General features: G+C 35.7%; 1 protein-coding gene across 7 annotated transcripts in view; it reads right to left on the reverse strand.

Moving 5' to 3' along the window:
* Positions 1–24648, reverse strand: part of SLC4A10 (solute carrier family 4 member 10) — a 150789-nt gene that overhangs the window by 111029 nt on the left and 15112 nt on the right. For 2 of the 7 annotated variants that reach the window (XM_033065129.2, XM_033065128.2), the window contains exon 1: positions 6082–6507. The exons of 2 other annotated variants lie outside the window; for them this stretch is intronic. In XM_033065129.2, the coding sequence (XP_032921020.1) occupies positions 6082–6162 (81 nt within the window). In that variant the 5' untranslated portion in view covers positions 6163–6507. Of the gene's footprint in view, positions 1–6081; positions 6508–24648 lie in introns of those variants that run through there. 3 more of the 7 variants (XR_004418494.2, XM_033065131.1, XM_033065133.2) reach the window with 3 other exon arrangements.

Consider the following 24648-nt stretch of genomic DNA (forward strand, 5'->3'; position numbering starts at 1 on the left):
ACAAGGCAACCAAGTTCCCAGAGAAAGAAGTCTCCAGTTCTTTCTGGAAGACAAGAACGCCAACACAGTTTTTCATTTCTGTGTGTTTCACATTTCGTATGTCAGATAAACTTCACTGGCAGTATCCAGTCACTGCCATTAAATCCTGTGCCTAGATAAGCTGTCATATTTTTGACTTGTATTAGCACAACTACCATAATTGATATTCTAAAGCTAAGGTAAGTCACAGTTGTCAGACACTGAGCTTCATCCATAGTAGTACTCACAAAGCTAGGCCTACACTTGTCATGTGGAATCTAAGCAATAATCTTCAGCAGCATATAAAACAAAATGAAAAACCACTGTATTACTATCCCTGTCATGAAATTATTGTTTTGTATTTTTTGTATGTATTAGATTTTTCTATTGATCATTCAGTTAACTCCATTACAAATGTTACATGGCAGACAACACTGAGGTAACACCAACCAATCTCAACTTTCGTAGGTACTAAAAGTTGTTTGACCTTAAATTACAAGTTCTGATGTGCACAACCACTGCTTAAGACACACATACTTGTATGGAGTCTAAAATTTTTTATTCACCAAAATGGACTAGAAATGTTAGAAAACAATGGGAAGGGAAAAAAAGGAAAGAGAAGGATTTTTATTTTTCAAGTTTAAAGCATTTCAGACAACCTTAGCAGGAAAAAAAGAACAGAAACACTTAGATAGCCTTTGAAAATTAACTAAAATGTGACATCAGCTGGTATAACTGACCTGCATGGTTACCTCTCAGACAGAAACTCACCTAAAGCATAGTTCATCCTCTCACGTCATAAACTTGCTATCAGGTCTCCACCACACCAATTCCTGTCTCCAAAACAGAACTCCACACCTGAATGGTCTTGCATAACTGCAGCTCCCCTAACCAATATAAGGACAAGGTATTTCTCTCCTTTTCCACTTGAAGGATTCAGACATAGACATGAACTGCCTTTTTCAGGAAGTTCTAATCACAAGACTGGGACATAAAACTGATATTGCTTTGGCTAGAATACTTTTAATTGAGCTAAATGTGGATACAAACCATATGGGTATGATTCCTTGCATGTATTTTAATGATTCTGCATACCTGCATAAAATCTTTAATAAAGAGAATTTAAACAAGTGAGCTCATTATGCTAGCAGGAGAGAAACGGATGGATCTTAACTCACTGAAGACTCCTATATACATTTTTGTTTCATTTAAGCAGCCTGGGGGAACAGAAAGAAGCTATTATAAAAATGAGAAAAATTTTACTATAGCTCAACGCTCCCTTATGTCACTTAATTCCTGTTTTACATAATTCAATATATCAAACTGAATATTTTTTATCAGTTGGTGGTTGCTCCAACACTTGAGAACATTTGAGAACTCTGAGTTCACTCTGAATTTCAAGCAAAACTAGAAATTAATAAATTATTTTTGTCAAGTGGACTAAAAACACAACTCTTGAATCCCTCTAGGTCATGTTCCATTTAGTTTACCTTTTGGGTTTTTTTGATTAGTGATATCATTCCAGATAATATCCTTTTATCCAGTTACTTTGAAGTCTGCTTAGCTCAGAATATTAGTCCAGCATTTCTCTTTAGGATTTATCCTCTTACATCAATTAGTATTGGGAGATGCAGATTCTATATAAGACATTTTGAAACAAGAGGAAGCTTCATCACTAAAATGACTGCTATGAATTAAGTAAAGCTATTTTCAAAGCTTTCCTTCTCCACAAGATTACCAATTATAATTTTCTGTGCATTCAGTCCTCATTTTTCAAGGATTTCTGTGCTAATTTTTCTGCAATTAACTGACTAGTTAACAGACAATCCAAGTTTCCTTATCAGAAAATGTGATTCTGCCCCTCTACTGAGCCCAGCTGAGACATAACTGGAGAGCTCTGAGCAGGTCTAGATTCCCTTCTTACGAGTGAAATGGACATAATGAAGTAAAAGGACACAAAGGCCATCAAAGGAGAGGTTGAGAGGGCTCTGATTGTTTCAGCCTGAAAAGGGGAGGCTCAGAGGTGTCTTATCAGAACATACCACTCCCTCACTGGTGGCAATGTAGAAAAGACCTGGCTAAACCCCAGGTGCTGCCCAGTGACAGGGTAAGAGCAAATGGATACAAATTAAATACGAGAAGTATCACTTCAGCATAAGAAAAATCTTGGTCCCCTTGGTAATAAGGGAATAGCAGTATTTCCCTACCTTATCATCTGTCACGTCTTGTAGTCTCCTTATTGATATATACATTGTTTAAGTTATTGAGGAATGCAATTTTAGGGTTACACTGAGAACAGTATGGCAAAGTAGTATGGAGTTTACTCTGTGTGATCTGCGGTAAATGTTGATTTTACTAATAAAGCAATCTATTGGAATTTACCAGAGTTATGGATCAGCTTCCACTTAAAAGAAATTATAATGACAGCAAAGCCACTGTCCACAGTAGTGTAACAGCACTCAGGTTAATGGGTTTTTTTATTAACATTTATTGGAAAATTAAGTGAGGCAAAATAAATATGGTCTTGAAAGGAAACAAGAAAAACATGAATAAGTCATATTATTCAGGAGGTTCATTATGGGAGAGTGAAAAGAGAGGCATAGGGTAAAGAAAGAGAGAGAAAGAGAGAGAACCGAGATACTTTCTTCTCTCAAAAATGCCACTCTAAGTAACGCATAAGCACTCTCTTTTACTGCATTTACATGCTCAGCTCCCCCACTACTTCATCGTAGGTAGTTCCACCTCTACAGGAATTTTTTGGGACTAAATATGACTCTATTCTAATTTTTGTAACAGATTAACATGGTATAATTTTGATTTATTCCCATTTTCAGACTGCATCTTAGCAAAACTCCTTCAAATAGTCTTTATTCAGTATGACCACGTGATGATAGTCTTGGAACACTAAACGGAGTGGAACATTCTTGGAACGCTCATCATGTGCCTATGTATTTTGTGACCATGCAATTAGCTATTGCATATTTATGCTATGTTGATTTAGGTTTTAAACCTTTCTGATATGCTTATAGTAAGCCTTCCCTAATTCTGATACATTAATTAAAATACTTACTGAGAAGAATTTGACCAGAGAAGAAGGTCATGTCTTAGGAAGAGGACGTATATACACCAAAAACACTTGAATTCTTTCAGCAAACTCTACAAGTACTTTTTGCTTCTAGGGTTTTTCAAATATTTGGTCATGTTCTCCCATTTGCCCCAGTGTTCTCATTTCCTTAAAAACTGGCACTACAACCAACCAAAAAAAGTCAGTACTGTGGAATCAGGACAGCAATCAGTAACAAGTAAAACCAACACAACTGTGTACGTGCATGAGTGAGAGCATTCTTGGTTAAAATTGGTAAATTACACAAATATTTGGCTTCTTGCCCAACTGTTCTTAAAACAGTGTTTCTCTACGAGATCTTTATCAGAGAATCCTGTAAGTAGCAATGTTTTAAAACTAAAGAAATGCATACTCATGGATGTGTATTCGTTATTCTCAGTCAAGGGGAAAAAATTCTTTATTTGGAGAGATCCTTCCTTGCACAGCATTCTTTAAATACTGACAGTACCAATCATCTTGAAGAGAGATGATACACTTTTAAAGAAGGCACAAAAATGCCTTCCTGTTAAGTTGCTGCTAACACAGTGCCCTGGATTCAATGACTCTATTCTTGTACAGTATGTCCACATATCAGCAAGGCTCTCTCAAACCTGTCCTTTTTAGGGGACTAGAAATGGGAGTTAAACAAGTAAAACAAGCAAAATAGTTTGCAGTTTTAAGTTTTCAGATCCCTTCTGTCCAATTCCCTGCTTTCATGTGTCTAACACTATCTTGCTGCAATTTCTTCTCTTACAAAGAACTTTACTTCCTTAATACATTCTTCTGGGGTGTCACGCTCTAGCCCCTCCAAAGGGTCAAGGTGCTAAAATGGGACCATATCCTTTGAGTGAAAAAACAAACTCACTTGCAATAATCAGTAATAATGTTGCTTCAAAACAGAACAACCTAAAAACAAACTCCCTCAAGCATCAATTCATTTTCCTCTGCAGACAGTTTCCACTGTCAACAGGCTGCAGTGGATGTCACTGCACTACTGGAGATTGTATCAAAGATACATTCCAAACCCGTTCACAAAATGCAGTTTGCAGAACTAGTGTAAGTGATGAAAGAGAGTCCAGGACAAGCACAACCTAGTGCTACAGCTTCCAGATGCAGAATTCCATCGAGATCTAATTATTTCAAATGAGTAAAGAAGGAACAACTTCAAAATGAAGTTAAGTCAAGATTGTAAACTGAATAAGGAAAACAAGCTGAGGGAGGGTTGGTCCTATTAAAAGGTCTATAAATACTCTGCAAAGCACCAAAATACCATGAAACCAATACTTTCAGGAATTTCATTCCATGCCAAGAAACAGAATGTACTCATTGTGACTAGTACATCAAAATACTGAAAATAAACTCTAACAGATTAAAAGGATCTTGTAGCAAGTGAAAGGTATAGTTAAGTCATGCCAAACAATCAAGTTTAAGATCAGGGTAGTCTTTGACCATTATTAGTAAGAATGTAAGATAGACAAAATAGACTGGGAAACTGGAATTTATGGGCAGCACAAGTAATACAATATGCTCTCCAAATATGTTTTTAATTAAAAATTAAGACAGACTTTTTACCATTGCTGCACAAACTTAAGTCTGATCTTCTGTTGTGTCACACACATATTCGGCTCCAGCAAAATGTTGTTAAATGGGGTGAAACCAGAATATAGTTCTAAATGCAAAATCAAATCCATTACTTACATGTTTACATTTCTAGGTGGATACATGGAAATATTTTTAAATCTTGATCACTTAATCCTGTGCTTTGGGGTCATAAAATACTGCTCACCCCTGCCAATCTGCTGTCCAGTTATACGTGAAAATTGTTGTTCCACAAGGGTAAAGCAAGAGCCGGAAAAATTGCCACTACTTTCAGGCTTCAGCTGAGCTTTTAAAACACATGGTCAAACACGTTGCCATGGAAATGTTCTGCAAATATATGTAGAATTTCTTAAGATGGAGCCGAATATCCCCTCTCAAAATAAATTTCTCCTACAATTTTAAATATAATTGCTCTATGATGTATTCAAGGGAATACATCAGCCATTATCTAGTGTTTTTAACACCTGAAGTGATAACAGTATCTCCAAATCCATTTTGAGTTCCATATATGAAATTAGGCCACTATCTTCCTATGGAAAATACCCATATACTTGTTTTCTTTTATGTACTGACTGTCCTACACGTCATCAAAACACATTAGCAGATCTACAAGTATTAGTCTTGCAATAAAGTTGACAGCAGCTACAAAAAAAATAATAAAAAAAAAAGACATGTTTCAACAAAATTAATCTGGTTTTTAACAACATTCTAAATTTTAAAGATATTAATCTTTTTTTCTACAACCCAACAGTATTATTATGCATCACTGAGTGCAATAATTAAAAAGAGGAGAGTTATCTTGCCAAACTTTCACTGTTATGTTCCATGAGCTATTTTTAAAACTGATTTGAAATGAAGCAAAAAGAAAAATAATCTACTGCTGCAAAATGAAGCAAGATCTGTTCCTGCAGAATAGCTCCGTCCTGTTACACAATGTGATACGTTGTTTTAAATAACCTGGCACTGTAGGTAAACAGTTGCCTTATACTGCATTTCATATGACAAACACAATCACAATAGCTTTTGTGTGTCATGTAAAGATAAAGCAAAATAAAAATGCAATACAATCTTGTAATTTTACAGCAAAGGGATAACCTTTCACCATTAATGAGTTAAAAGAAAACATATGCACAATAAAACAGGTTTAAAATATATAGAGAATAACCTTGCATTTTTCAAATAACAATTAACATATTAGAATTCAAAGATATACGTTGCTCTGCTTATGTAAACAGTCTACCCTATAAATCCTCTGGCAAATCCAACATGAAGCAATTACACAGACAAAGAGATTGCAAATGACCTAAAACTGTAAAACAAACCCTGTGTTAGAAATATTAGTATAAACCATGAGGTCATACCTGATGACTTAGGGACTGTAATGTCTCACCGATTCCAAGCTGCATGACCTTTCTATTTCCAGAGACCCCCAAAAATTGCATTTCCTGTCTTATCAAAGTACATCACAGACCTATCTATCTTTCAAAATCTTCTGGGCTAGTGAAGAAAGCATTAACAGCCATTCTGTCCATCAGTAAGTGCTGGAGTCATTACCCTCAAGATATCAGATCTTAAATAGAGTTTCCTCCGTGCGATTACAGACATCCAGCAGTCGAGGAGGCTGACACAGCTATATCACTGATGCTGCTAATGCCATCTGAAAACAGTAAGCTTACTGCTTAAAGCAATCCTGCATCGTCCAAACAGAACAAGCCACATCCTTCAACTCCTCACTTGCGTTTTTTATAAAACCTAGCACTGCCATTATAGATTTTGTTTTCATCTCTGGTCAGCTAAAGGAGAAATTAGATATTATGCAACCAGCTTTGCATTAACGAAAGAAAAACGGCAGATGAAGTGACATATCGAGGTTATCAGATTTTGCTTGCATGACCACTCCTCAGCAAGCACAGTCACCACTCACAAGAAGCATCACAATCTGATCTAAAGGAAAATCACCAGAAATAAATTATAAACAACTCACAGGCAACAAGGTCTTTTAATTCCTCTGGGATACTGAAATAGCTATTTTTATGCAGCCTTATGAATCCTAGTCCCCATTCAATTAAAAACATCGTTTGACTAGTATTTTAGTGTCTATTTTTAATAAATTGCATGATTACTGCATTGTTTCCATTACTCCCTGCTAGCAGCCAGAAAACAGCATGACTTGAAAATGTGCCAGTGTTATGACAGCAAAAATGTGGTTTGACATCAAACAAAACAATCATGCATGAATTTTTTCTGATATGAGAGACCTTTCAAGCTAACAATGTACAGTAACCTCCTTAATAATTTTTAAATTATTAAGACGACAAAGTAATAACTGAACTTTTTATTAAAACATATGTTTTATACAAAGTAATATTTCCAAGTGAAATTTATTATTATAAATAATTTCTTTATATTTACTGTGGCTTGTATTATGGCAGCAAACATGCAAAAAAAAAAAGTACTTCACAGAACTAAGATGAAACAGTGCCACCAAAATGGTATAAGTATCATTTAGCAATTTTTCTGAATTCCAGGCATACAGAACAATTATTTGTGTTCATATAGTGAGATACTAATTTTGAGACTTTCAGGTCATCTCAAACACATGGAAATTTTCTCTCAAGACATATTGAAACATTTTGCTACCAACTGAATTTTACTGACAACTTGGAAGAAAAGTTCAACCCTAATTTAACTTCAGCTTTCTTCAAGTGTTATTCAAATTAATTTCTATGACCTTCTTTACTTCAAAATTTAAGCAGAAGCTGAAAGTATAAGTGAATGGGTCTAAATTAATTCACCCAGATCCTATCCCGTTAGTTTAACATTATTATTATTATTATTATTACTATTATTATTATTATTATTATACAGTTGTAATAATCATTCCCTTGTGTAACTGAAGAGTTAAACAAATTTAGCTTACAGTCATTCACATTATGGCACTGGTCTCATCCATGAATCCCACATATTTCCCTTTAGAGGGAGAAGCTACCACTATCAGTTTTAACTGGGTTCACTTTATCCAGTGTGCAACTGCCTCAACATAAAGATGCCACATCTCCAGGGAAAGGGAGCTGTCAGCCCCACACTGGTACAGGGTCTCCAGTGAAGTGTCCAGCAGCCTGGCAGAGCCAGTCAGTGAAGCTTTGAAGTGCAACAGAGAACCAGATAAGGCCTGACTTGATGCTGCTTTTTATATTCTCTGAGAGTTAATCCTGATGTCCAACAACCTGACACTGTCTTTTTACTGCTGCTGGCAGTGGTAGGCAGGGAGCCACTTCTGAACATTGTGAATGTTCTCTAAAGCTGCCACTTTTCAACTTGCTCCAGATTAACTCATTAATTCACTTTCAACCCAGAAAATATTGCTAAATCTACGCACAAAAAATACATGCATATGCACAAAGAGACAAAAGGTCCTTCAAAAAACAAACAAGGCAAGTTTAGCAATGAAAGGAGAAAACAGCTTTACCTGCATCAGTTTGGAACAGGAATATCTCCAAAGGTAATTCTTTTATTTTCAAAGATCATTTACAAAAATAGTAATTCACCAACACTAAATATTAAGTTACTTTCTCCTGTACTGACCCTGAGTGCTATTATTCATTCTGACCAGTACCTACTTACAACTATGTAAGGGAGTGCAACCCCACATCTCTAAGCTGCCAGCAACCACTTCCTCAAAAAGTCCCCAAAAGCCACTTGCTAGGATACAAAGGTCAATAAGATGGTAAGAAGGGATATAAAAACTATAGGTTGCCAAGCCACCTTTCATAAATATTATGTAGGCTCTCCCAGCAAATCTTGTACTGCATGACAATCTCCACTCAACACATCACTTTAGAGTTTCTGCTCACAGAGTACATGGTCTGTCCTCCAGCTGGACACTTGAAGAATTCAAGAGCTAGCAAAACACAGGGTAGAAGACTGTTTTCCTGAGTTCAGTTAAAATCTCAGTACAAATTATAAATGCACTCAGAAATATAATATTATTCCTTTGTGCACATTATCCCAGCTAATGGAATACTTTCATTGACCTTACTGATGTTTTTTTCCTCATGTCAACACCATTTCTTTTTTGCAAAAGTGAAGATTTTAACATTTCATTAGCAATGCTAAAGCAGAGGGAGGGTATAAATACAGGAACATTTTTAAAAGTATAGGTATTTATTCTGAGATGTCAAAGCAAAAACATTGTAACCCATCCCCTTTATCAACTTGATTATCAACAAGTATCATACAAAATATTTATACCATACAAAAATTACTCACATATATAGTTTGCTTTTATTTAATTTTTCTTCACAGGGCAAAAAGAAAGCAAATTCATTTCCTGTGAATTATGCAAGGTGAAATAATGGTCACTTTGAATCCATCACAAATCAGTTTCATATCAAATAGAGCTGACCTAAGCAGTGAGGGAGCAAGCAACAGAAGATCTGCCACTCAGCTTTTTAAATTAAGTCATATTTGCTAGTACTAATTATCATGATAAAGAACATTTGAAATTAGTGCAAGATATTGGAGACTGTAAATTGTGAAATTATGTAATACTTCACCAAAAGAGCTGGAAGAAAAATACAAATGCATCTTTCTCAGCAGATATTTGAGGGATCAATTTTACCACATATTTTTATAAATTACCAGAGCATAGTATGAATTATAGCCAAAAAAATCCGTTTGGATTTGTTCAGAAATTTCTGGTATGGGAATGCACTGCTAATATATAAAGACTACTTTGGGTACAAAGCAGATCACAAGTAATTATGAGCGATCAAAATGATGTCCCTACGGAAATGAAATTTTTAATTTATCAGATAATATATTTCTAGTACATAGATATCAACACTAATGTAATAATTTAAATTCTATTGTTCTTGATTTTTATCATCTATAGCTGAAAAAGGAATTAATTGTATCTGGAAGAGAAAGACTTCTACAATGATCAGGGAAATTTTGAGAAGAAACTGGAAACATTTCCTTTGTTTAGCTTAACAAACAAAAGACTAAAAGAGAGATGTGCAAAGGTGTGTCAAGAAGGAAGTGCCAAGGAAAAAGAAACTCAAGTACAAATCTGTAGCAAGCACAAACCCACACTATGTAGGAGTAGTAATTTATCAGAGGCTGGAGACCTGAAAGAAGTGGAAATCAAAATTTGAAAAAACACAAAAGTGTATCTTGAACACCTCTACTTCTAAAAGATATGAAAACACTGACAAATGAAGAAAAATGCAGAAATCTAAGTTACAGCAGAATTTGTATCAAGGACAGAACCTAAAGGAAAATCCATTGATTGCAATGAGGCTCAACACTGATTGGAAACTGGTTTAGAAACCTGAATTTTAAAAAAAAAAATGGTAACAAAGAGTTTTGGTTTCTCATGTACTAAAGACACCAGACTTTCATCTTGATACATAGAATGGTACTAACAATAAAAAGCCCAGCAATTTCTCTTAACCAAAATTTTAGCTGATTGCTCAGATCAGGTTAAAATTGTATCTCTGCAGTTGAGTGGAGTAAGCTGAAAAGTAATTACTGATAGCCATTCTCCTTTAATCCTGATGAGAGCACTATTTCTATTACCTTTCTTTGGGTTTGGATAAAGTATTAATATCCTTCTTTAGGCAAAAAGGAAAATCATTTGGAAATTGAAGTTTATTTTTATTAACTCAGTTAAAATTTGTTCTATATTATGGACATTTCGAATGAGATACTGTCCAAAGACTCTCCTGGGATTATGTCAGCAGGCATTATGTAAATCTAATCAGCTCATCTGTGGACAACCATGATTGTGGTTAAAGGAAGCTGAAAACATTTATAAAATAAAATAAGAAACAAGTAGAGGCAGACATGAACTAAGGAAACACAGTCAAAATTTGCAAATTAACTGCCTGGTTCCAAGTCTGCCTAGCAGATAATGCAGTTCTATTAAAACCTGCTTTCCCAAATATCCCACTGGTAGTGTGGCTGAATCCAGGCCAGCTCCTCATGATCCAGATCACTACATATTATTGACAAATTAGAAAAAATTATAAAAAACCGTTTCAAAACAAGATTTCTTTCCAATATTCTTTCCAATATTTTACCTTCAAAAATTATTTTAAAATGTCTGGCATCCCATTTTCCAGAAGATAATGTAGGAGAAGGTTGACATCTCCTTTCTCTCAGACTGCTGAGGAGCAATCTTATAATGTATATAACAGATGGTTGCTTACACTTGTTCTTGGAAAAATACAGAAAATAAAGAATACTAATCTCCTCAAAGCTTGCAATCATAAATTTATTTTCTAAGTAAAATTTTATTTCTATAAATCATGTATTCTAGAAAATTACCTGTAAAATCAGACTGAAATGACAAATTTTAAGTACATGAATAGAAGGTGGACAGGTTCTATCTAAAATAACCATGTCTTCATTTTCTGATTAAAAAGAAAGCAAAGCTTTCCACGTTTTTAAGCATCTCACCAGTATGGTAACTTGTGCCACAGCCTGGGAACACCTTTCTACTTTTATTAACTGACCAAGGACATGGTTGACCAAGGGCTTAACTTGCAACAACTGGGGATGCTAGAATTGCTTATAGAAAAACACTTTCCCTTCCTCAAAAAGGTGATGATGAAATAGACTCAATTTTGTATAGCACAAGATAAATTTACTTTCCTGATAACAAAGAAATAGCAATTTAATCAAAAGGACTGGAACTCATTAGCAAAGCAAGTTCTCACAGCCTTCCCACAGAATGAGCAGCAGGACAGCTAATGTTCCTTTGAGTGTCTCCCAAATATTACTCAATACTGAAGCTGCAGCCTAGTTACATTACATACCTCATATGTTTGTTTCTTTTGATCCTTTTTCATCTCCCCCTTGTCCCTGAAGAGGAAGAAAAACTCCTTTTGCTTAAGAAAAATTTGTCAGCTCACTAATCCTAGCTCCTTATCTGCCTCAGAATAGATCTGACTTTTCTAAATATTTTGCATTAAAAAGTTCTCTTTCAAAGAAGAGAAATGTTAAATTTTGACATATAATTACCATTATCCTCTCTGCTAGCAGAAAATGATGGCAAAATGCCAGCTTGCTTGTCTGCTACAGATAAGACATTTCCAAGCTTCCATCCTTCCCTTCAAAGAAAACAGAAGGGGAAGACCAGCCAGAAGAAAGCCTGTCCTGTCAGCTGATCCTCTAAGAAATAAAATTAATATTCTCCTAGCAGAAATCATTTTCCTCCGAGCCTGAGGTAAATGATATGCCTTACCATATGTTATGATGGTCCTTTCAAGAATGACAAATTTGATGAATTTTTCCTGGATGGTCTTTCTCTCATCCAATCTCTTCTCATCACCTCCAGCTTCTGCTGCAGGCAAACTCTCAAGAGGCATAAATCAGCATAGCATCACCAAATTATATAACTTCTATCCCCTGGGGATTTAGCCCCTTCTATTTCATACTTTGCAAAAAGAAAAGTGCCTGTGCATTCTTCAGTAATCTTTTTCATCTGTATAGAGCTTTAGAGAATTACCCTGACACACTTCTGAGCCATGGCAGAAGTACACCCATCGTGAGCAGAGAGCCCAGGATTTTTTTTAAAGGAAGAGTTCTATAAAGGTTATGTCCAACTACAGCATATTCAGAACTAGCTCTAAATCAGAAAAAAGTCTGCTTCAGTTCAAACAAGGGAAAAAAAGGCACAGAACAGGTTCAGTCAAATTTCTTCACTGTTTATGAAAATATTGGTTTAATTTGAATACAAACTCAGTTTTGCACTCCTCACTTGTTTGCCTATACTTCTAGGCAATCAGAATGTCTGAATATCTTTGTCAAACCCCAAATAGTAGATTGTTTGGACGTCATTTGTACATCATGGTCCTTTAAAAGTTTTACTTTTATCAATAAAATATAGATGCAAACACAGATATTTTAAAAATCCATCTATCAACACACAGATTTCAAATTTTCTCATTTGCTGTAAAATATACTAATTCTAAAAAGAATGACAATAAATAAAGATCTATTTTAGACAATATTCCTCAGTCAAAGTTTATAGAAAAAGAAATTTGCTGGATATATCAGTCCCAAAATTTCCAGGCTGTTTTAACTGTTTATTTCAGCCATGTAAAACAAGTGGGTTTGTACACTTAAATACTGGAGCACAAACCTAATATTATTTATATGTAAAATACCCTTTGGAATCTTAAAAGACTGTAATGTGGGATGAGAATTGCAAGGATTGGGAGGCAAGGTCACTGCTTTGAAAGAAGGCAATGGGAGAAAGGAGTTATTACTAGAGTATAATTTAGGATTAGGTTAGTCTTGACAAAAAACACAACAGAAAAAATATAAGACAGTAAAAAATTATTTATAAATGCAATTGATCACATAAATATGTAGCTTATCAGAAAGATTAGGACCTAATTTTATCACACACACAGCTAAAAAATTTTTAAAAAAGAAAAATAATTAATGAGTTTATTCCAAAGTCAATTCCAAAATGTGATCTCTGAAACAAACATTTGCTTTCTTGCAAAGTTAACAAAGGATTTCACATGGAGCTTAAATAAGCTAAGATTATCAGATCTATTTTGCCATCTTTTCTCAGTGAGGGGACACAGAAAAGCTATTCAAGCAGCACACACTTCACTAACAGGTAAACTTATTTATGATGGTGCAAGGTGAAGCATCCACAGCCTAAACAGGAGCTGGGCTGGGGGTAGCCCTCTTCCAGCTTATGAAAGAATAAAGAGAGAAGAAAGAATAGCCCTCTCCCCTCAAACTAGCAGCAGGCCATAAAGCTGATGTTGGGATATTCTGGAATAAATTATTAAATAAGAGATAAAAACTATCTAAACAAGACAAATTCATAGACTTTTTTTATAAAAATGGGAGAAAATATATCATTTCCTGGGACAATTCAAAATGTTTTAAAGATTTAATTGCCCATATGTTGGTTTTTTTAATATTTAAAACAGAAATTTACACTCAATAATGCAAGAACATATAGATAAAAATGTTAAAATCTCAAGAAAAAAGCATAGCCAACGATTGCTTCAAAGACTGAAAACTGGGACAAAATGCTCATTGGAACATATAGAGTCTCCCACAGGAGCTTAAAAAGTCAGACATTGCCTGCTTTTATATTTAACCTGCCTTTCAGCTACCTACTTCAGTAGAAGACACTTCCAAAAGTGTAAAGGTGTAAAGGACAATGAAAGATAAAAGAACACTAAAATGAAGAATATGTAAAACTTAGATGCATTTCCATCATGGAGACTTCCCTGATTTTGAAGCGCAATTGGTGCTTTGATAGCCACTTGGCTTAGGATGATAAGCAACGGTTAAAAAAAAGCAAAAAGGTCCATTCCTGTGAGTGATTATTTGTATATATATATGCATACACCATACATATAGATGTGAGGAAAGCATATCACTTGTCATCCTAAACTATCATATGAACCTGGGCAGCATAAAAAATTTTTTGTGCATTACACACAAATATAGAGCTATTGTTTGAGAGTCCAAAACCTAAATTACCAGATCTATCATGACTAAATATACCTGGGCTAATAAACCTTCCCCTTTGTCCTGAAAGAGAAAGCCAGCAGCAGCCAATTTCACATTTTCTCTTTCCTCACCCTCCATCAGGAACAACAGTGCTGGGACCAGCTTCCCAGAGAGTGAGGATGGCAAACACAAGGTTCCTGACTGAGACAATTCTTTCCTACTCTCATCTGCATCCCATGAACAACAGTGAAACCACCACACATCCACCACCAGCACAGCCCTATTTCAGGCTTTCCTACTCTCTTAAAGTCTTACCATTTTCAAAGTTGATGAAAAAAAAAAAAAAGCCAGATGAGTCTGGAAGCAAATCCAAGCCTAGGTGAGAAAGAAAATCACCCCTACTCAACACCCTTTCTTAAGATTCTTCTTAGATTACAGCTGTGAGCCATTTCCACAGAAATTTCAGAGAAAAGCGTAACTATAAAGAAAGGGCATTCTCCTCACAAAAGTTGTCCAGCAGTTTCCTCCTCAGAAGCTACATGGCTACATGGTCACTGTGCAGTCTCCAGTGTTCTAAAAGGCATCACATATATTCTCGAACTAAAACCTGATCACTGGGTTCTCAGACCAGACTCAGGAAAATGAAGCCCTGGAGAAACATTGAAGTATTGATTAAAAGATTCAGGAAAAAAGTGTTTCCAAATTTGATACAAAATTATGTGCTACTTCCTCTTTGTAGAAGAAATTTGACATTTAACACCATGAAATTTGTGAAAGTATATGGTTAAAAACTGACTTTGAAATATTTAACCGTAGAACAGTCTCACACAAGAAACAGTGCTACCTTTGCCTTTCAAAACTCAGCTGGAGAAAATGCTGTAAACCTCCTGCACAAATTCCCTTTCTGTTATCAATTCAATAAAAAATTCTACTTAGTGTCATGCTTCATAGCTTGTTTAGCTGTACCATGTACACTGGAGTCACAGATACCAGGTACCTTAAATACCTCATATGAATATGAGCCCACATCCTTCCAACTCAGTATATTCTGTGATTCTGTGATCACTGTAAATGACACCAACACAGACAACTCTTTAAGTTATTTTGGTCCATGGATTGGTTTAAGATGAAAAGTCTTCTAGGTAAAAAGAAAAAATCTAATTTATTATGAAAAAACTTGTAAGAAACTATTGCAAGTTTTAACTGCAAACTGCTTGCAATTTTGCAAGTAACACCACAGAAACATCAGTTGCAGTAGCACTGAAATCGTAATTGTCAAGCTTGATTTCAGTTATTTACATTCTAATGGGTGACCTCCAAGTTCTCGATTCCTTTCTACTTTTATTATGTAAAAACAAAAAGTAATGAAATGGTGCAGAACATATTCATTAATTTGAAGGATTTTCAGATAAATACTAAAAGTTAGGGGTTTCAGAAGTGAAGTAGAAGACTTTTTTTTAAATATATGAAGATTTCAGTTAGTTTTAAATAAATGGATTTCTGACTTCAATAAGAACATGTAAGGAATAATATTTTTGCTAGTTCCTCCAAAATCTATTTCTCAGTTAGTTCTTGACTGCCTTTCAAGGTAATACATTACACAAAAAAATCTACCTCAAATATAATCCAAGAACATCTGTGTTATTTCAATGGTCTGGCTATTCTCAAATTCCTACATAGTACTTTATTTTTATAGCACTATCATAATACATAATGATTCTTCTTCAAGCCACCAACCCAATCTTTGTCCTCAAGGATGAATTCTACAGTTTAACATGTTGTGTTGTGCACCAGCTTAAAGGAGTATGCAAAAGGAGAATCATGAAAATAATAATTCAAATGTGGCACCTGACACACACTTCTAGCAAAAGTTTTGAATATTTCAACTACCTACAGTGTTTTACTATTGCTGGCAGAGACAATGTAAATCTCAAATGCAGCCTTCTTCCTACCCTACAAAGAAAACAAACTTACTTTGAAAACAAACGTGGCAATTAGCACCCACTTAGCAGCAAGGTGAACAGAGACTTCTATCTATTATTCCATAAATTCTTCCCATCATTCAAGTTCTTATTTGCATAATCATACAAAAACCAAGTTTACCATAAATCACTTTAAATATTACAGTTTTAACCTGAATCACTATAAATAACTGATCCAAGAAATTAATTAGCAACGAAAAATGGGAAAATGTGCTCAATGATAGCAGAAGTATTTAAAATAAATGCAATAGAAATAATTCATACTAATGTAAAAGGCAGTACTGAGCATTATAAGCCAAGAAAAGCAGTTCAGACCATGTAATAAAAAGAAAATTCTCATAAATGTTTCATTTTTTCAAAATTACTTTCTTACCTCACTTAGCCTCCAGCAGTCAATAGACCATAGGTTTATCTATAGCTTATTCTAACTTCAGAAACCACTCAATCACTTGCCAAGGAAAAGAAAACTAAGAAAACTAGGGAAACCAAATCAGAGCTTAAATTTAAGGTAGTATTGTATCTGGGCCTGTTGCCTCTTTCTCACCTTGAAAATCAAAAAATGTCTTCTTCATCAGGAAAAACAGAATTTGTCTAACTAGAATAGATGAGTTCTCTACTTAAACAGATGCTCCATATACTCACGTTATTACCTCTCCCAAGAACACAACGATTAAAAACACACTGTAAGTAAAGGCTGAATCTGTAATTCCTAGCACCTTCCTAATCCTTTCAAGAAAAATGCATTTTGCTCTCCCTCACTCATACTCTCAAGCCACTCTAGCAAGCTGACATTCCTACATCTAAGCCTATTTTCCAGGTCATCAGTATGACCTTGTGCAAAGCCTTACAGCCAGTGGGATTTATAGCTGGATGGCATCATGCCCACATGGAAACTTATACTGTCTGTCATTTTTGTACTGGTGAGGTAAGCAAAGACTTTGGGTCTTCTAAAAAGAAGTTTTTGACAATTTCAATCTTTGTAAAAACATCTTCATGTGTGTCAGTCACAGATCACCCAGATGGTGCACAAGGCAATGCCAAGGGCTGACCACCAGCCTCTCCCATGTTTAGGAAGCCAAAAAGTCTCACATGCTACCAAGGCACAACAGGTCATGCTGGTCACAGGAAACACTTTGAAACACTTTGAAAGGCTGATTTCCACTCAATTTGATCGCTTTTGCAGTTCATTTTTCTTATATATAATTGCATTTCTCATAACCCAAGACATAATGAAGTTAGGGCAGCTATCACAAGTATTAAATCAGCAGGTTCTTGGTAAAACTGATTTTGCAAGCAGCTTCAGAAATTAGAATTCAACAGTTTTCCTGATTTTAACAGCCTAAGTAGCAAGGTTTTTCTTACAAAATACATCTATTTTATTTTATAATCATAAACATTAGCAGGAATAGTAGTATTTAGCCCTTCTGATTTCAACCAGTGCTACCAGCAAAGCAGTGAAAGGAGGTGAAAGGTGCAAAAAGCAGAAGTCAGCGTGAAGCATCTCTTTTTCTTTGTTCTAGGAACCCAGGTTCAGGGATACCTGGCATCAGCAAGGTTTTGATAACTGTTCAGGTTCATCCCTTCTTTTCTCCCCAGGAAGAGCTCTCATAGGGGGCTCCTCCTGCTCCTTTCCCAGCAGGGCCCCCACATTCAGCACCTTGGCTGTACCAGTCTCTCAAGGTAATCCATACACTAAAATATTAAATATAGAGTGTAGTAATTATTCATACAGTCCAGTCTGACACATTAGATCGAATGTCATGGTTAGCCTAAAGGTAAAAAATGTTGAGTTTTACATAACATTCATTAAATGTAGCAAACTAATTAAAGTATGTTAATTAGGTAATAGACAAAAAAAACTTAGTATGTGGTAGAGACTGGTCACTTTTAATACAGCATGTATTGTACTGCATTAATACCTTGGCTGAAATTTTATGCTTAATGAGCAAAAGGAAAAGCTGATTATTCAGAAAGCAGAAAAAAAAAATCACATGTGTTATGTGTTGGAAAAATAGCCTCAGGTGACAGAGGAAATACGTACCAAAGGAATTGGCACTCTAACAAAGAAAGTATCATTTAAAAACTCATAAACAACATGCTGTCACTGGGAATTTTACATAATCAGATTCTAGGAAGCAATACTTAATTGTTGATGTTAATAAAAAGACAAAAATCTGATTTTATTTGCACAAGTTATCTGTTCTCCCTGTACTGTGTAAACATTTTTTTCCAGCTTTTCTTAAATTCACATTTGCTTTATGGTAATTCAGAATAAGGCTTTCATATCAAATGCTTTAGTTAGGAGGAAAAAATGAGAAGCATGAATTTATTGATTAAACTCCTACTCACACCAAGCAAATGTTGGTGGGAAATATAAATGCATATGTCTGGCACTGAAAAAAAAGCCTATGTAATGCTCTACATGCAATTTAAAAATACTTTGGGCTTATGTTAAAAGATTTTTTCTCATTCCATATCTTATTTCCCTGCCTTCTACTTGATTTGAAAAGGCTTGATCAAACCTAGAAAGCGTCTTGAAGTATGTTACTAGAAAGCAAAAAAAATCCAGTTAGTGCTCTCAGTAAAACAAAGGCCTATAGTGTCTTCAGAAGACAAGTGGAATAATGACAGTAACAAAGAAGACAGCTGTTGGTGATCTCAAACTACTCAGGATAAAAGCAAACCACTTTTCTTCTTAAGCTCGGCAGCATACATTTTGGATATCATTAGGCCATCATTAAAAAGTGAATCCTAGTATAAAAGACTAAGAAAGAGAGATTGAGAAAAAGAACCTCATACTCACAATGAAATGTGGAGAGAACTTAGAGAAATCCAAAACAAGTCTTAAGCTTAAACAAAAAACACCACACACACAAGCTTATGAATTGAAAAAAGAATTCAGAAAGATCAGCAGCCACTTGGCCTAGAGGCCACTCTGTGTTTTTAATATCAAAGTTTCATTTAGTGCTAAAGTTCTGCTGTGCAACACACGAGTCTTCACAGGCCCAAGAAACCTGAGGTGTCACCAGAGCCTAACAGCAGCCACAGCCTGAGCTCAGGTGCTGTTTTCTTGTCTGCCTACTCCCCTTTATCCATTCTCTGAAAAAATATGTCCAACACCAGAAAGACAGAGATGGCCACTGATTTTTTTTTTTTTTTTTTTCTGGAAATACTATAATGCCATACATCCTTATTTGTTCCTAGAGGTCTGCTTATCATCTCTACCTGGAAGAACTGAGGGACTTTTTTTCACACCTCTAGAAAATGGCCCCATTGGGAGGGGAGGTGACACTGCAACACTCTCCAGGGACAACAGGAACAGGGGGTTATCCTTCTAAAAAAGCCAAAGGAGCCAAAGTTATGTCTCATGTCCTGCATAATTACATTAATCACTGGAGCACTGACACACGGAAATCCATGAGCACGGGCACCCTTTGCGCACAGAGAAGGTCAGGGAGCTGTGGGAGTAGATCAACACCCAGCACCCTGCTGAGGCACCTGACCCGGCCCCTCACAGCGAGCACCAGCACCTGCACCAAGCTCAGCACACTGCACTGAAAATAAGGCTAGAACCTTCATCAATGGCCAGGACACTTGGAAGCTTTAGTCCTAGCACACGTCAGACACGTGGGTAATTTCAGGTGAGCTGGTGCAAAGCACAGCCACACGTGTGTCCTGCTGCTGGGGCAAAACTGCCTCTACTTCTGCATTTATTTTATCCACACAAGGTCAAGAATATGTGAACCAGATTCTCAAATTTTGCCGTAGTGGGAGAAGTTTTCCCACATCAAGATGGCAGCCACGCTTCACGCCAGGCCTGCAGAGAGCTGCTGGAACCGGCTCAAACTCACCGTGGGCCACAAGGTTCACAAACATTATTATCCCTAATGCTCGCTGCTTAACTCTAAGCTCATTAACAACAACTTCTGAGCACTCAGTTTCAAGGTCTTTCACCTCTACCTAGTTATGACCTGTGTTAGAAAATGTGGTTGCAAGTAAAGTTCCTTCAAGAACATACCATGCCACTGCCCAGCACTAACAAATACCTACTTAGAGAGGATAACACACTAAGTATGCAGGGCAGGCCATATTAACACAAGTTGCACTCAAATTCACAAGAACCAGAATTGTTGTGTAAAGTTTCTTACCCTAAAAATTAACTGAGGGGTCTAAAGAAACAGTTGGGGGGGTGGGTTTGGTTGAGGGTTTTTTGTGGGTTTTTGGGGTTGTTTTGTTTGTTTGGTTGGTTTTTGTTGGTTTTTGGTGGTTTGTTCGCTTGTTTGTTTGTTTGTTTGTTTGTTTTTGTTGTTGTTTTGGGGTTTTTTGTTTGTTTGTGGGGTTTTTTTGTTTGGTTGGTTTTGGTGGGGTTTGGGTTTTTGGTTTGGTTTGGCTTTTTGGGATTTTTTTGGGTTTTTTGGGTTATGATCTGTCCTTCAGAATAATTCACAGCATTGGAACCACAGAGCTTTTGACAGGAGAAAGTTGCAACATTTCCTGAAACACATGAATGGCATCAATTGCAATTAACTGCTCTAACCAGAGTTCACATATCTCTGCTGGCTGGATATTTTTCTGAGCCCATGCACCCTTTCCAGTCCTTTTTCTCCACCCTTCACACAGTTATCTGCAAGGGATTTATTATAAGTAAGTCCAATTATGCATCTACATATTTCAAATGAGGGCAATGATTTAATGAAGCCCTGTAGATTCACAAACAGCAGAACTTGAACCAATTCCATAGGATGCGTTTCCCCAGTGCATTTTCCATGACATATAAACTAAAAGACAATGATTGACTATTTGACTGCTCAGTAGTGCAAAATAACTGCAAAAGATTTTTGTTCTAATTTTCAAAATCACCTTAAACATCAAGAATCCAGGAAATTCAAGAGTGTCTCATCAACATGACATAACTTCCTTTCTAGAATTAGTTAAATAGTGAAAGAACAATGCTGCTCCTGCTTTTGACAATGATGTAACACCACCATTTTTAGGGTGTGAGGAACATAGGTACTGAGATGATAAGCATTATAATATGCCTTAAAAATTTAAAAATGTGGCAAATAATCTTCCCAGTAAAGGATGGATCATTCCCATTCTGTTCATATTTTATCATTACCTGTGCTTTGACAACTGTTTCTAACTGTACTAAGTGCATTTTGCAGATCTGAATCATTTAGGCTGTCCACCAGGACTTAATTTCTTAAAATCCTTCTTTTGGGTTTGACTCGAAACAACCTAACCAGGTAGAGAGGTGTATTTCCCAAAAGCCTCATGAAATCCAGACACTAAAGTTGTCAACAAATCTGTTCACTTAAAAAAAAAAAAAAGAACATAAATCTTAAATGGTTTAAGACGATCCGATAACAAGGTATCACTTAAACTGAGAATTGAGGTGAATTATTTAGGATCATTTAGGAAGGCATGATTCAAATTAACAGGAGTAAGTTTTCCACTGTACAATTCAAGTTAAACTTGAAGATCCTTTTAAAAAATGGGATTATTAAAGCTCATAGAAGGCAAAAATTGAATCAAATTTAAAACCCAACTTTCCAGACACCCAGAAGTGCTAGTCTGAAAAAACACAAGGTAACAGGCTTTTACTTAGTACAATTGCTAGAAACAATAATGAAATTATTTGCATTGTCAGGAGGCAAATACCCTTGCTGATCTTAGCCATTTCCCAGATAATGGCTCACAGATAAATTAGTGTTTAACTGTAAAGGGTAAGAACATTTCTGGCCTGAAGGAATCAGGTACAGAGACCTAATCAAATAATAATCAAGTTCTTTGTTCATTCCTTAGTAACAGGAGACAACCACATGAGGAGAGAAAAATCTTCTTGGTAGGTGACGTGACTTAGAAAAACAACTTAATTTTATCAGCAAGATGAGAAAATGAAAATCATAAAACATTGCTGCAGCAATTTATATGAAGCTTTACAACTTCATAACAAAATTAAATTTGGAAGTATTTTTGAATGGACATAACATTTAAAAACAAGGGGACAAAGATACATATTCAGGTGATTATCAGATGTCAAAAAAACTCAATGAGCATCAAAATTACTTCAGCAACATTACAAAAATGTCCATCTTCATATTTAATCACCTAAATTTTATAAGGAGTTGCTGGGAAATATGCCCAAAGCTCTATTATTAGTGTATCAGAACTATTACTGCTGTGATTCTTCTACCAAAAAAATTATTACAACTGTGATATTCATAACACAGAGACTAAATATAAGTAAGCCTCCGAGCAAAAATACATTATTCAGATGATAAATGTCTTTCACTACTTTTTTTGTCATTTATTCTAATAACAGTTGCCCTATTTTCAGAAACTTTATATCATTCAACCTTAACAGTCTTTTCCAGAGGGAGAAAAATACTATTAAGTCCATTTTCTGATCATAACTAGTTAGAGAAAATTCTGTCTCCTTAAGTGAATGTGCTCCTTCAGTATGCAAATTTTTTTTCCTTTAAAGTCCTGGTATTTCTACCACCAAAACAATCACATTTTCCCTATGTAAATAATAAGCAAACCAACATTTCATTCCTGTTTTGAAACAACAGCCAATAAATTGGTGTCAAATTATGAACAGGAAAAAAAAAGTATCAGTTGAAAAATAAGCTTAAGAACATGGTAAGCATGCAAAAAGCATACACTGGTAACTTGGAAATTCTGCCCCTTCCTTAAGTTCAAAATTTGCCTAGAGTGAAAGAATTTCCACTATGTGGAAATAGGTTACTATAATTTAATGCACTTGATAAGGCATGGTTGCAATCCCCCTTTTTTGCCAGTAATCTCTCATTATCCCTATGAGGCCACCCTAATTATCCCCAGCCCATGACTGAGTTCTTAAAAACATTTACCATCAGCTCTGACTGAAGGCTGTGATCTCTACCAAATCAAGTACACATAGATCAACATGGAAGTCTATGAACATCATGAAGGCTTCACTATGCTCTCCTAATGCAGATCATAAAGTATTTGAGGAAAGAATGTAAAAATAATTGTTACTGGAAAGAAATCTGGTGCTTGAATGAACCCCTACAGTAGACTGGCCAAATAATGAACTATTAAAAAATTCTGTAGAGTGGTCTCGTTTAACTAGTCTAAAAAGTATAGTTCTAACATGACATTCCCTCATGCAACAAAAGCCTGCAAAAAGGAAAATATAAAAAGCTATTTAAAAAAAGAAACCACAAAAATACCCCCATGACTCCCAACAACCTTGCAGATTGATACATGTATAAAGCACTCGATTATGCTCTAAGACTTCAGTGAGAGATTCCACCAATTACTAGAGGAACTGGATGAAGTCCCACACGTTAAAAAGGAACTAATTGAGCAAATTAAGAAGAAAATAACTTTTTCAACATATTATGCAACATGAAACTTCAGCAAATGCATCATGAAGCCTCATGAAACCTCTACAATGCCCCAGCAGTCCCCCTCTTCTGCACGATACTGTCAAAGATCCACTAAGAGATCCAGCAGCAATGCGCTGGGGTGGATCAGTTATTCACCTCGGAATTGGGAGATGTGTTCAAGAGCTTTCGCAGGTCCTGGAGGGAAACTGCAGCTACATCACCAATGTTTTATGGGAATACTGAGAGGCAGAAGAAGAGTCCCTCTACTTTTTTACCTGCCTGTTTCAGAAGCCCCACATTAAGACATTTTGGAAGCCAGAACAAATCATAGGAGTGATTCAGATATTACATTTCAGCAATATGACCTACACTCTGTAAAGAATCTGAATTATGAAATACAGATACTAATTACCTAGAATCTTAAGTATATTATATTAATCTATTCATGCTATAGTGATCCAGAAGATGTTCTCAAGCCATAAATAGACTGTTGAAAGTGCACTCCTATTTTAGTCTGTGCTCATCTGTAACATAGAAAGAAGTAAATGAGAGAACAGGGTTGGGGTTTTTTTGTCTCCTCCAGAAGAAAACCAGTAGCAGAAAGTATCCCATTAGAGGCATCACAAAGAAAATACAGTTTGAGAACAGATTCAGCATTGCTGAAGGGAATGAAAGCTAAAAGGCACCTAGAGAAATACACAACTTTAAGCATTTGACTAACAAAATGTACAGCAGACTTTGCCACTGGCAACTTCACTGCGTAGCTCTCTCTCTCTCCAGGTTCTGCCCTTTTGTACAATGCTCTAAGCAAAGCAGATCAATTTAAAACAAAATTCATACAAACATTATTTAAATGAGTTTTTGGGTCATTTTAGTTAAACAGTCCATTTGAATCTTTCTTTACAGCTAGATTTTTAGATATTTTCCCAAAAGAAAGAGATGTCTATTCTCATTCGTTAGTATAACAATGCAGTTATACTGAAGAGGAAAACAAAATATATTAGAGCTGGTTGCTGTATATGCAGTAACATATAGATCAGTGTCAATTTTGCATTATTCTGTCAGGAAATTACAGCAT

This window comes from Catharus ustulatus, chromosome 7, assembly GCF_009819885.2.
Source record: "Catharus ustulatus isolate bCatUst1 chromosome 7, bCatUst1.pri.v2, whole genome shotgun sequence".
In the NCBI taxonomy this organism is placed as follows: Eukaryota; Metazoa; Chordata; class Aves; order Passeriformes; family Turdidae; genus Catharus; species Catharus ustulatus.